The sequence below is a fragment of the Chiloscyllium plagiosum genome, chromosome 1, assembly GCF_004010195.1.
Source record: "Chiloscyllium plagiosum isolate BGI_BamShark_2017 chromosome 1, ASM401019v2, whole genome shotgun sequence".
NCBI lineage: Eukaryota > Metazoa > Chordata > Chondrichthyes > Orectolobiformes > Hemiscylliidae > Chiloscyllium > Chiloscyllium plagiosum.
In genome coordinates this window covers 139220557-139234540 of record NC_057710.1, presented here as the reverse complement: position 1 = coordinate 139234540, position 13984 = coordinate 139220557, and the positions used below count along the sequence as shown (strand labels likewise).

The following is a 13984-nucleotide window of genomic DNA, read 5'->3' as shown; positions in this document are numbered from 1 at the left end:
CTAAAGTATAGCACGTGGCTGAATAGGCTGGGACTATATTCCCTGGAGCTTTGGAGGCTGAGGGGTGACCTTGTAGAGGTTTATAAAATCATGAGGGGCATGGATCAGGTAAATAGACAAGGTCTTTTCCCTGGGTGGGGAAGACTAAAACTAGAGGGCATAGGTTTAATGTGAGAGGGGAAAGATCTAAAAGGGACCTAAAGGGCAACTTTTCCAAGCAGAGGGTGGAATGAGCTGCCAGAGGAAGTGGAGGAGGCTGGTACAATTATAACATTTAAAAAGGATTTCGATGGGTATATGAACAGGAAGGATTTCGAGGCAAATGCTGGTAAATGGGGCTAGATTTATATAGAGTATCTGATCGGCATGGACGAGTTGGACAGAAGGGTTTGTTTCCATGCTGTAAATCTCTATGACTCTTGGTTGTTTTGAGAGATAGGTCCATGGCTTAAAGCTATTAATGAGCCACACACCTTTTGGCGTTTAGCAGCCATTAAGATTTAATGACTGCAGGTCAAATTTTCCAGGCCTTGGGAAACTCAGCAGCTGAACAGAGATAAGGAGGAACAGATTCCTGCGTTTGTTCAGGGTTGTTTGTGATTTCCATTTTCTCCCTCAATCACTTCAAACCTACAACCCATTATGAGCGGCATGGTGGCTCAGTGGTTAGCACTGCTGTCCCACAGCACCAGTGTTCCAGATTCGATTCCAGCCTCGGGCGACTGTCTGTGTGGAGTTTGCAAGTTCTCCCTGTGTCTGTGTGGGTTTCCTCCGGGTGCTCCGGTTTCCTCCCATAGTCCAGAGATGTGCAGGTCAGGTGAATTGGCCATGCTAAATTGCCCATAGTGTTAGGTGCATTAGTCAGAGGGAAATAGGTCTGGATGGGTTACTCTTCAGAGGGTCAGTGTGGACTTGTTGGGCTGAAGGGCCTGTTTCCACACTATAGTGAATCGAATCGAATATAATCTCTACACAACCTCCCCACCCTGACCCCATACTGTCCTGCTGACCTATAATTGTGCTTCTGATCCACCATCTCCTAATAACCTGTTATTTCCTCCCAACTCTTCCTCACTCTCTCCTTCAATCCATGTCTACTTCTCCTCACCCCAGACTCATGAACTACCCACACAATCTTCCTCGTAACGTTGTCTTTCCCCCTCAGTGCACAATCCCTCCCCTAACCTTCTGTTCACCCAGAATCACGGGTGACACGGTGACTCAGTGGTTGGCACTGCTGCCTCATAGTGCCAGGGACCCGGGTTCAAGCAACTGTCTGTGTGCAGTTTACACCTTCTCCCCGTGTCTGCTTGGTTTCCTCCCACAATCACAAAGATGTGCAGGTTAGGTGAATTGGCCGTGCTAAATTGCCCATAGTGTTCAGGGGTGTGGATGTTAGGTGCATTAGTCAGGGTAAATATAGGGTAGGGGAATGGGTCTGGGTGAGCTACTCTTCAGAGTGTCAGTATGAACTTGTTGGGCCAAAGGGCCTGTTTCCATACTGTAGGAATTCTAATTCTAATTCTCATCAATATCAAACTGTTTATTTTTGTCAGTCAGCAATTAACTAGTGAGTGGGTCCCAGATAATGGTGAAAGGAATGTGTGCACCATATTGTAATGATCAAGCTGTTGATCTGTAAATCTCTTCAGGAATTTGAAGAATTTGATATAAAACACATGAATGTTTCTGGAATGGCCTTATTGTATCTTTTGTTCTTTTAAGTTAGAAACATAGAAATATGGAAAATAACCACAGGAATAGGCCATTTGGCCCTTTAGGCCCACTCTATCATTCAATGTGATCATAACTGACCATTCAATTCAATATCCTATTCCCACTTTCATCCCCATACCCTCTGATCCCTTTAGCCTAAGAAATATATTCATCTCCTTCTTAAACGCTTTCACATATATAGTGTGCAGTCAGGTGGATTGGCTATGCTAAATTGCCCATCGTAATCAGGGATGTGCTAGGTGGATTAGCCATGGGAAATGCAGGCTTAAGAGATACAGTAGGAGGATGGCCCTGGGGTGGATGCTTTTTGGAGAGTCAGTGACTACTTGATGGGCTGAATGTCCTTTATCTGTACTGTAGAGTTTTTATAATTATGTATGTAATATTAAATATTATAGAGGCTATCATAAAATAGTTTTGTTATTGGTCACTCTTCAATTTGGAGATTGTCTTTTCTGTTTCAGTTTTCGCTTTAGCACTTCTACTGAAGTTCATTTCCCACCTTCACTAGCACCCAGGTGGACAAATACTTGTGTGGCAATGTTCATACTGTAAAAAAACAGACTGCTGTTTTTATTTAATCCCAGTTCTTGATGTACAAAATCTGACATCAGAGGTATATAGATGGATAGGGAAGACTTGAAAGAGTGGGAGGCCATTAGACATGTCAGGTGAGAAAAATAGGAATGAAGATCTTAAGGAGACCTTACAGACCACTGCATAAATCAGGCAATGTTATGTAAAGGGATTGGGAGATAGTTAAGGAGAACATATCAGAAATTCAGACCGACTGGTGGATGGAGAAACAAACAAAACTAATGCTCAGGCAAATAATTTGAACAATTTTCCATATTTATCATTGTCACATACTTTTCAGCTACTGAGTATGACAGTCTGTAACTCTTCCATTAGATTTGTGACCATTGGCATTATTGTGCCACCCATTTCTGCCAGAAGTCAAATATCCCTGAGAACTGGCAGTGTCCCATTTCCAAACTGCTTCTGGTAAAATCAGAGGAAACTGTTTGAGACAGATTGGGATCAAGTTAGATATTTTAAATTCTAACACCTCTTCTGACTGTCTCAAGGAGGTCTAAAATTACTCCCATTTCACTTTCTAAAATAAATGTATACTAAGTTCAGCATTTCTTGCTTACCTCCAGCAAAAATCCTTAATAGCCTGACTGAGATTAGGAATTCACCATATAATATTGACCAGTAAAATACCGATTTCAGTATTTATTAATGAATTGATTTTTCTAAATAAGCACCGAAATCTCTATGGCAATAATCAGCTTCTTTTATTTCCGGACTCTGTGGAATATTTTATCAAAAGTAACAAATTATCTCAAAACAAAACTTTAAAGTATGATTGCTACAATGTGCTTACAGGAGGCCATCTAGTGTTCAGTTAATAAGATACAAGTGTCATCGCGAGTGTTTATTAGGAACTGAGCTATGTTGTGACAGATGACATCCAACAGTTAAATAATAATCGCTGAATGTAAAATATGCATGATTTCCGCTAATGATGTGTAAATCATAAGGTGTAAGAAATATATTTCTTCAGCATAATGTGCAAAATACTAGGTTTTACTTAGTTTTAAGTTTCTGTCTGCCTGAAAGACACAATATTTGTTAGAATAATACAGCATTGTTGGAAAAATTGAAAAGCACATACAACCTTGAATTATTTAAGTTAAATTGATCTATTTTCAGAAAGGTAATAACTGGTTTAAAATAAACCGGTTGCTTTTATTTTGTGTAGATGAATTTGGTATAAACGTATGTCCAAATAATAAATCATTGACAGACATTTTCAGCTTATTTAAAGTAATTGATTATACATAATCTAAACTTTCTCTGAGAGTAGTTGCTAGCATCTCAAACATTTAATGTCTTTGTCGAATAAATTAAGATTGTGTTTATTTTTTCTTTTAAAAATCACAATTTCTTTCTAATGTCATAACTGATTTTAAGTGTAAACATCTATAGAGGTAGCAAGAGCAGTTGAAGAGAATGAAATACCAGTATTTCTTTTAATAGCTTGGATCCCTGACATGAGTAGGGAATAAATATTAATGGTTATTTCTTGTTCCAGGGCTGTGACAGGAGTTGACAGTGACCCTGATTTAGTTCACATGGAAATTCAGGACAAGAGTGGAGGTAAGGATTAGATAATTACCCTGGGCATGCTGTCAGGATATATCTGCATGTTGTACACTGACCCAGTGATGTGTTGCATTAAATACTGTTCTTAGGAAGTCATTCTTAATGACCCAAGGGTCATTGGACTTGAAACATCAACTGTGTTTCTTTCTCCACAGATTCTGCCAGACCTGCTGAATTTCTCCAGTATTTTCTATTTCTGCTTTAACTATGATCTCTATTTAATATTTACCCAACAAATCATTAGTATAATGTACAGTACGCAACTGAGTTTTCCCAGTACTTTCTGCTTTTATTTCAGATCTCCAGCATCCACGGTATTTTGCATTTATCATAGTTACAAGTAATGGGCTATGAATATGTGCTTGAATTGAATCAATAATCCATTCAATTTAAATTTGGTGTGAGTACAAAGTTGAAAATAGCAAATTTTATATATGTTTTTCTTTTTAACTGAGGAATTCAATTTTATTGGTGAGCCTCAAAATTACACAGCATAAATATTAGAGTTCAAACATTATAGATAGAAAATCAACTTGATGGGTGAAAAGGCATTCTCTTATATCACAATGTCTCCAGCAGCTTAATGTATTTGAATAAGAATATACTTCACTCTATTTTAATGAAGCTATTTAATTATCATGAGTGTATGTTAATTTTAATTCAGCTCCATTTCAAAATGTTTTTGGTTTCATTGTCTATGTCCAGTATAATGTTTTGTAAAACATAACTTTCTGGAACAAGGTTTTTTTTAAATTTGGGCTACCAGTAATCTCCAGGCTCTCTACTTCTACTCTCACAATTTCCCCAAACACTGGAAAATGTTCAGTGGAGACAACAGGAGTCTTTCCCACTGGTTATACAGCTAGTGAAAGACCTAGCATATCCTTTCGGGAATGCCTGCCGCACTAAAAACTGATCCAGAACTTAACTTGGAAGCAGCTGGCCTTTGCTTGGATCATGGATGAGGAGGGTAAGCCTCCTGCCTGCTAAGACATTCTGCCCAGTCAGAGGCAGCAACACTTCATTGTTTAATGCTGCTAGCTCTGCAACTCTCCAAGGCTCAGTATCAACAAGCTTAGATAATTGGGATGGGGTTTGTGAGAGAGGAAAGTTCCAAAAAGGGAGTAGTTCATTATGTTTTCATGTCTGGGCCAGTCTTCAGGCTTATTCGTAAAATTTTACACTATTTATTCTACTTCATATGAAATGTGATCGTACATGGTAAACTTAGAGCAGGCTCTGTCTTATGGCTAACGTTGGTTAACATTAAGCTAACTTCTTCACTGTTTGTCTCCTCTATTTTATGAGTTTCGTTTCGAGAGTTTTACTCTGGTGTGTTTTGCAGAGTTGTAACTCCATCCACATGAGATAGCCATACAATGATGTGTCACTTTGTGATATCACAGCAAGGTGGCTATAGGTCCAAATGTACTATGCAACATGGTGTGTCGTGATTCTCAGCAGCATCTAACTGGCTGCTTCTTGATCAAGTACTGGGTGCATTTCAAAGAGTTCTCATCTATCCTTCTACCCCCCCCGTCACGTCTCACCATAGAAGCCTGCAAGCAAATGTGCGAGGACTTTCATTTTGTGCTTCTTACATGGTGACTGCCATGTCCAGTTGGGTCAGCATAAGGACCTTAAATAGACACTGCTTGCCTGCCTCAGGACCTCAGTTGGACAGAGACAGCATTCATTGGCTTTCCTGCCACAGCCATAATTGGGGCAGTGGTGGGAAGACCTAGGAGGCCCATCCATTATCTTTCTGCCTGTTTAAATGACCCTGCCACATTAAATTCTGCCCATTGGATTTCTAGTCTCACTCACATCTCTAGATATTGCAAAATGCAGAGCGACAAAAAAAAAGATAGTCAGTGATAAAATATCAGAGCCCTGCCTGTATTTACCAGATGTCTGGTCAAGGATGAAAAGAAGCACCTCAGGAAGTGTTTGCTAGTCCTCAGTCATGGTGAGGCACTGGTGGATACATAAGAGGATTTAATGCTGCATGAAAAAAGTAACCTTAAAGGGAATTTGTAAAAAGAAAACAAGTATAAAAATCTAGCAATAAAGCCTGTATGGTGTAACTGTCATTTATGACAATCTTATGTTCAACTTAATACTGTCATGAACAGACACAAACAGAGAAACAAAAACAGTTCACTAGGGGCTTTCTTGAGTTCCACTTTAAAGTGAATATTCTATAAGAAGCAAATATAAGCATTTGCCACTGACAGTACTGGCCACCATTGTAATTCTGAATTGTTTGCTATCTTATGCTAGCATTACTGGCTTGCTAACCTGTTCACACAGATCCCAATATTCTTGGAAAATCCATTCCCAAAAATGAAAGCAAATATTTACCAGATGTCTGGTCAAGGATGAAAAGAAGCACCTCAGGAAGTGTTTGCTAGTCCTCAATTATGGCTGTGGCTTGCTAACCTGTTCACACAGATCCCAATATTCTTGGAAAATCCATTCCCAAAAATGAAAGCAAATATTTGAGTTTTAAACATCTGAACATATAGTGTATAGTGCAGGCATGTCTTTATATTGTTTGAGTGGTGTTCACCCACATTGTTCATTCTGTTACAGCAGTCCACCAGAAGTTGTTTGATTCTGTACAGGATCACATAAAAGAAAACATAGTCACTAAAAGCACGCTCCACTGTTTGGAGACTTGATTAGTGAACTGGTACTTAACACTACTGAGATGAAGTTCTAACTACTTTGTTGCTTTAAACAACTCAGCAACAGTATTTTCTACTTGGGGATTGTTGAGGAATGTAGTCTAATGCTGATTAAAATGACCCAAATTGCATTGAGGTTAAAACTAAAAGTACATCCTTTTGAGGTAATTATGGTTGGCAGTTGTTTTGATTTGGCTATTAGCATTTTTATTAACTATAGCTACTTCTGAAAAGTAATGGATTTGATGATTAGCTATTACATAAGTGATGAATATTGTTATATTTGTAATTATTGGAGAGAAAAGCCAAGTGGTGCCTTTTAGGGTAATTGCAATGAGCAGATTATTTTGTGTAGATGGAGAACAAATATTATTAGTCTGGGCAAGTGAAAATGATTAATGCAGTGCAGTGCTTGTAAGATGTTTGGGCGCTTATGCATGCTGGAAATCTGCATCTATAATATACCTTTCAAGTTTCAGTCAGCAAAGCTGCCACATGACAGATTTGCTTCTGGGTGCACATACACTACCAATGAAATATTGCACTGCTATTTCTCTGTCATAAAGTTACAATTTCCATTAACCATAAGTCATTTGTGACGATGTTGTCATCTGTGATCCCTTTATATGAGAAGGAAGAAGTCTACGATCATGTGCTTGGGATTTTAGGTTAGCTAACAGGATAATGCAAACTGTGAAATGCATGCTCCTGTTTCTTCTCATTACAAAAGTCACTTTTACTTAGTCATTTTTGTTTGGAAATGGTTATTAAATCTCTGTGTTATGTGCAAGAAAAATATCTACCATAGGTATCATCTGTGATCAATCAGAATCTTTCTCACTAAGTACAAGGTCACTTCTCTGTTTCCTGAAGCACAAGGGGGAAACAAGGTGCTAAAAACCATCAGTCCTTTGGCCATATATATTGAGGTAATCTGAGCTAAGGGCTTTGAAGCAGAATTGAGAAATATTTTGTTCTCTTGCTGCTTTGCACAGCAGGTTTTAAGTTTGATAGCAACAGGCATGTTTTTTTCTGCAGTGATTATTTATTGAGAGGTACTGATCTTTTTTTCTCACAGACTTTCTTTATGTCACCTGCCACCTTGAAAACTGCACTGAGAAAGCACTGAAAGCTCATTTCTCTGGAAATATAGATCAGAATTCGTTGCTTGTCAATGATGACTACATTTTCATTCAGGTAATTAATTCACATAATAATTCATTTCACAAGACTTATTTGTACACAGAATCCATTATAAAGGAGATAAATAGGCAGCAATTACAACAGACTGGGTAAGCGGCCTTTACTTGTAGCCGAAATAAAATTTAATTGTGGTGACGTTCACCTTTAGGTAAATTGATTATTGCAGTAAGTACAGAGTTTAATAAACAGATGCATATTGTTCTGTGGATAGATCAATTTCTCAGAGATCAGGGTTGCACAGCTTTGAATTCCCCTGAGATCAGCAGTGTGCAACACTAGGTTTCTTTTAAGTTAAGTAACCAGGATCTGAACCCAGTGGAGGAGTCTTTCAAATACTGGTTTTCAATAAAATCCATAAAAAAGCCAAAAATTAATAAGTGGAAATGGACGTTTCAGTACACAAGTACTTTCCGATGTTTTTACATAGGCTGTGTGTCCATTTATTTAAAATTGAACTATACAATTATAGATCCAATGATGTTTATGGTACCTCCAGTTACAATTTTGAGGTACTACTGGATGGAGCATGCACTGTCAATACTTTTCCCATTTCTATCAGTAATTATCAAAGGCCGACTAATGTGCGGCCCTGCACAGTGTCACCCCTATGCCTTGTTCCCCAGCTACACTTCCCAAACTATCAATAAAGGCAACTCATTGTCTGGTTTAGCTCCTGCAAGTTGTCTCTTGGGCACCTAAGTTGTTGCATCCCTCTTTAATTTTTCTTTATACATCAGTGACTTGAAATCTGGAATTGCCTTAGTTTTCTTGATTGTATCTAAATCCATACAGCCTCAGTATAAATCGTTAAGTATATTGGCTACAATTTAACTCCATAGTCTGCATGGTCCCACTGTTACTTCATTCAGTGACACAGAAATTCATTAGACTGATAAATGTCTATATTATGCCCCATCATATTTTTTTTCTGTTTTTAAGAACTGTTACCATGTATTAAAATTATACTTCTAACACTTGATCAATTACTACGCCCATATATTTTTTGCTTAATTACCTCCCTGAAATATCCTTTTGGAAATGTAGTCTATTATTTTAAGATAAATATATTTTGTCGCACAGCGAGCAATATTAACCCCTATTTGATATTAACCTTAAATATCTAGAGAGCTATCTTTATTTGGTTTCTTAAAAATTCAGATTTCTCTATATTGCATTATTTTATCAACTGGCTGGTATCGCCTTCACTTAAACCATATGTGAACATTCTGATTGGGAAATATACTTGATCTGATATCCGAGGGTGTTTTGGTGCTCACAATTGTTTGGTTCAAACTATTAGTGTTGCTCTTGGTTTGGCCAACACTTTATTCAATTCAGATTGTGGTTTTTCAAGGCTGCAAAAGTTTTAACTGTAGTTGCAAAATTTTTTTTCCCGTGACTTTTGTAAAAATATTTATAGTTGTCATTTATTACTTAACTTGAGTGGAGGATACAACACACTAATTTGTTAGCCATGACCTGTGTTTCCACAGTCCATGGGAAATTGTTTGTCTTTTAAGTACTTCCTTGATGATAGATTGATGTTTTTGGTACATCAACTCAGCAGCCATTTCAATTTTAGGACTAGTGCATCCATTTTGATAGATTAGAGGACTGGCTATTTAATCAGCAATAACAAATTTCATCCACTTTCCTCTTAATTATATTTATTCTGACTCTTTTATATTTTTTGATTCTGTCTATTAAATTGTGTTGTCTAATGAATATTCAGGTCATAAAGTCAGAGTTTCTATAGCACAGACAAAAAGAGACTGTTTGGCCCATCATGTTCACATTGGTCATCAAATATTGAACTATTCTCATTTCATTTTCCAGCATTTAGACCATGGCTTTATTACTTGTCATCATTGAAAAATGGTATTTCAGGTGTTCATCTATTTCTTAAATGGCTTCAGGGTTCCTGCCTCCACCAGCCTGTAAGGCAGTGAGTTCCAGATACCCACTAATCTTTAGTCAATCTTTTCCTTAAATCCCCACTAAACCTCCTACTCTTTACCTTAAAACAGTACCTCTTGGTTATTGACCCCTCTACTAATTGAAAAAGTGCTTTCCTATCTGACCCTTATAATCGTATACACTTTTATCAGGTCCCTTCTCAACCTTTGTTGCTCCAACGAAAACAACCCCAGCCTATCCAGTTGTTCCTCAACCTCCAGCCCAGGCAGCATCATGGTAAATCTTCTCTGCATCCTTTATAGTGCAATTCCATCTTTCTTATCATATGATAACCAGAAGTACATGAACTTGAGGCCTAAGATACATCTCACTGTGCCTGCATGTTTATCCACTTTTAAAGCTGCTAAACCTCCTATAACCTCTTCTCACTTTTTGTTATTTTTTTTCTAATACCATCCTTTTCCAATGGGAAGATCAGGCTAAGTACTTTCTGAGGGATGTGCTCATGTCATCTAGGTCCACACAGAGATTACTTCTATGGTCTCTTTGCCTAGTTATTCCTATGCTCTTTGTATGTTTTCTAAAATACCCAACCGGTTTTTTCCCAATTCCCCAGTCAATATTAGCTTTCCTAATTTCCTTTAAGCTTTCCCTGCGCTTTTAATACTCCTCCAAAGACTTTGCCATATCGAACCTTTGGTGTCTATTATAAACTTTTCTTTTTTTTTCATAATCCTAACATTTATTTTCCTTGTCATCCAGGGTTTTCCAGTCTTAGTTCCATCTTTTGCAGGAACATATTTGCCCCGTACTCTTGCTACTTGCTCCTTGAATGCTTTCTACTGCTCTGACATAGTTTTGTCTGCAAGTACCTGCTTCTACTCCACTTGAGCCAAATCGTATCATAGTAAAATTATTATTTCCCCATTTAGAACTTTTTTTCTGGCTCATCCTTATACCTTTCTAAATCTGTCCTAAATCTAACTGAGTTATGATTGCAATCTCCAAGATGCATTCCATAATGATAGGTCTTTCATCTGCCTGGACTCATTTGTGAATATAAAATCTAAAACTGCTCTCTCTCTCATTGAACTCTATGTGTACTGGTTAAAAAGCTCTCCTGTATGCATTTTTAAGACTTTTGTTCCTTCCCTATCTTGTACAATAAAACTATCCAAATTAATATCGGGGTAGTTAAAACCCCGACTATTACCGTAATTATTTTTATGTTTCTCTAAAATTTGATTATAGAACATAATTGATCCTCTGTTGCTCCCTAACTCTTTGTCTATAGGACACAGCCACAACCCATTTTGTGCCTTTACTTCTAGCCATACTGTCTCATTTGATGATCATTTCAAGATGTCATCCCTTCGTCCTAGTGTAAGTTGATTACTTAGTCAGTATTGTGATCTCCACTATCTCCCCCTCTATATGCTTTGAATATCCTATAACCAAAACGTTGAACTGCCAATCCCGCCCATCTTCAGCCAGGATTCAATCATAGCTATGATACTGTACTCTTATGTGCTTATTCATCGAGCTGTCTGCTGTTCTGCAAGTGTCCTCACTTCACCAACTCTTCTCAGTGATGCTGATCGCCTCTCATTGGGTCATCACTTCAACGGTTCGTCTTTCCCCTTAATCTAAAATATTTAACCCCATAAATTCCATATTACAATTATCTTGCTTCCTTTTTGTGCTTCCCACATCACATTCCTTCACAGTATTTTGTTTTGTGCAGCCACTCATGCTTACGTTTCAATTGTGTACCTTCTGAGAATTGCTATGTGATACTTGATTGAAAGTGACTTTTAGATACTCATTTAAGATGCTTTGTACATAAACATCTCATGAAGGTTTACGACTCTGAAGAATTTTCTTCATGACTGATTTCCTGAGTGAGAGTAAAGTCTGATCTGGTCAGTTATGTTTAATTAGAAATTACCAAAACAGCAGTTAGGGTTAGGAACCAACAACCCAGAGTAAAAGAGTTTGTACAGAAATTGGAAGACAAGTCAAAGGGCTGATTAACCTCAGAATATTAACACTGACCAGTTTGGGTTCAAGTGTCTGTCCCCATGGCTGGAGAGCTCTAATGAGGATGAAAACAATGGGACAACAAACAAAGCAAGGAAGAAATAAATTCATTCTAAATATTACCAATGATCTAGTTGCATGTTAACGTTCATGTGGTTAATTAAATAAATTCAAAATCTTTAAACTTTTATTAATATTTCCATGCTGACAATCTTGAACTTTTTTTTAAGGCAACTTCTGAAAATCGGACCAAGTATTATGTCTCTTACCGGAGAGGCGAGTTTATTCAGATGAAGTTACCAAAGTATGCCCTACCAAAGGTAACTACTTTAGGAAAAGTGTGATAATATTTAGTGAACAGACATATTGAAATTCTTGCATATGGAGGACACTGTCATCTATTATTTTTAATACAATCCGTATGTTATATAAAGCATCTTTATTTTGATAAGCAATAGTTACTTGCTGCTTAATAATCATTTACTTGATGTGGATTGCTCAAGCAGCAGTACCTAGTCATTGCATATAACTAGAAGTAATTTTACAGTGAATATGTTTTCAGTGGTCGCCAAGGAATTGATGATCAGTTTAAGAGCAATATGGAGGAGAACCCAGCATCCATTTCCCTTTTTAGCCCCATGGTAACTTCATAGCAACTCATGCAAACTGATACTCACCCATTATTCTTCATCTTTCTAAGAATCATTGCCAACTTCTTCAGTACTCACAATAGCAACTTTGAGGCTTATGCTGGGATGAGATGCAATAAATGCTTGAATATCCACTGAAGCACTTACGACTTTAAAAAAACTCTCAGTAAATCTATTCATTGCTTTAATTTCCTTTAATCCCTTATAAAAACAAGCATGGGATTTCATAGTCTCACTCAAAGAGTTTCGAACCATTTGGGAATATCAATCAAATACTGAAATGGCAGGCACCTCATTGTCATGATTAAGAAGTTTTGAAATCTGTCATGTAACACTAATTGTGTAATTACTGCCCTCAGGCTTGTGTCAACAGAGTGAAATAGCAAGCAATCTTGAAGAATGCTCCAGACAGTTTCTTTCAAATATTGAAAGGGCAGGACTTTTAACAGTTTGACTGTTTGACAGTTCCGATGAATTCATACCCTTTATGTACATATTCATGTCTACGTTAAACTATCAGATGGACAGTTGATCACTCACAAAGGCCGCCTGGAATCAAATCCAAGAGCATACCCTACATCTCTGAAATGGTACCCCTACCTATTAAAGCAATTCTACAAAGTTTGGACCAATGACCATCAGTCTAATATATGCATGTTGTGTTTTCCAGTCTCAGTTGACAAAAATAAGTCAAGAATGGAGGCAGCTGCTTTTTATTCTGGACAGCTGTTTCATGGATGTGTAATTTAGAATTCTCTCACCTATTATCCTCCCCCACAAAACAAAAAATTTAGGTGGTGCTTTCAGGGTGGTTCTTGTAGATTTGAGCCTCCTCAGCCATTATCACAGTGATGGAGAAGCTCTCCGTAGTTGCAAAAACTCAACTGTAAACTTTTGCGGCTTTTATTTTTGTAGTACCAAAAGGAATATTCACAATATTTTTTCCTCTGCTCATATCAAGCTTGTATATCTTGAAAACACCATCTCAAAGATAGTGCTGTTCTAACTGAAAAGCCCAGGTTTCTCTCCAATCTTTCCTCGTACCTCAGATCTTTCAAACACTAAAATCAGCGTTGTGGCTGTTCCCTCGAGTATGTCAGTGCAAATGGTTCTTTTGTTTGTTGCTGACCAGAATTCTACCTGTTTAAGTTGATGCTAAACTTAAACTCTTGGCTAGAGAACTGTAAAGTGTGACTATTAACTTCTTGATGTGAGTAATGTTATTCAATATTCCAATAGCTCAGTATAGACTGACATCTTTGTAGTCACGTCCACAAAAACTTTTTGATCACTTCCAGTTTTACTCTTGACTATTTTATCCATCATCAATGGAGCGCCTAGCTGTCTGGTTTCCTTCCTATGTGCAGTATTTCATGTTACTTTACATTTAAATTATGGCTGAGGTAAAAACAATAACTGCAGATGCTGGAAACCAGATTCTGGATTAGTGGTGCTGGAAGAGCACAGCAGTTCAGGCAGCATCCAAGGAGCAGTGAAATCGACATTTCGGGCAAAAGCCCTTCGTCAGGAATAAAGCCTGAAGCGTGGAGAGATAAGCTAGAGGAGGGTGGGGGT

At 37.7% G+C, this 13984-nt stretch overlaps 1 protein-coding gene across 4 annotated transcripts in view; it reads left to right on the top strand.

Moving 5' to 3' along the window:
* Positions 1 to 13984, top strand: part of sorcs2 (sortilin-related VPS10 domain containing receptor 2) — a 608959-nt gene that overhangs the window by 452545 nt on the left and 142430 nt on the right. For all 4 annotated transcript variants that reach the window (XM_043698411.1, XM_043698404.1, XM_043698394.1 and 1 more), the window contains 3 exons: positions 3839 to 3903; positions 7678 to 7796; positions 11990 to 12079. In XM_043698411.1, coding sequence (XP_043554346.1) covers positions 3839 to 3903; positions 7678 to 7796; positions 11990 to 12079 — 274 coding nt within the window. The remainder of the gene's footprint in view (positions 1 to 3838; positions 3904 to 7677; positions 7797 to 11989; positions 12080 to 13984) is intronic.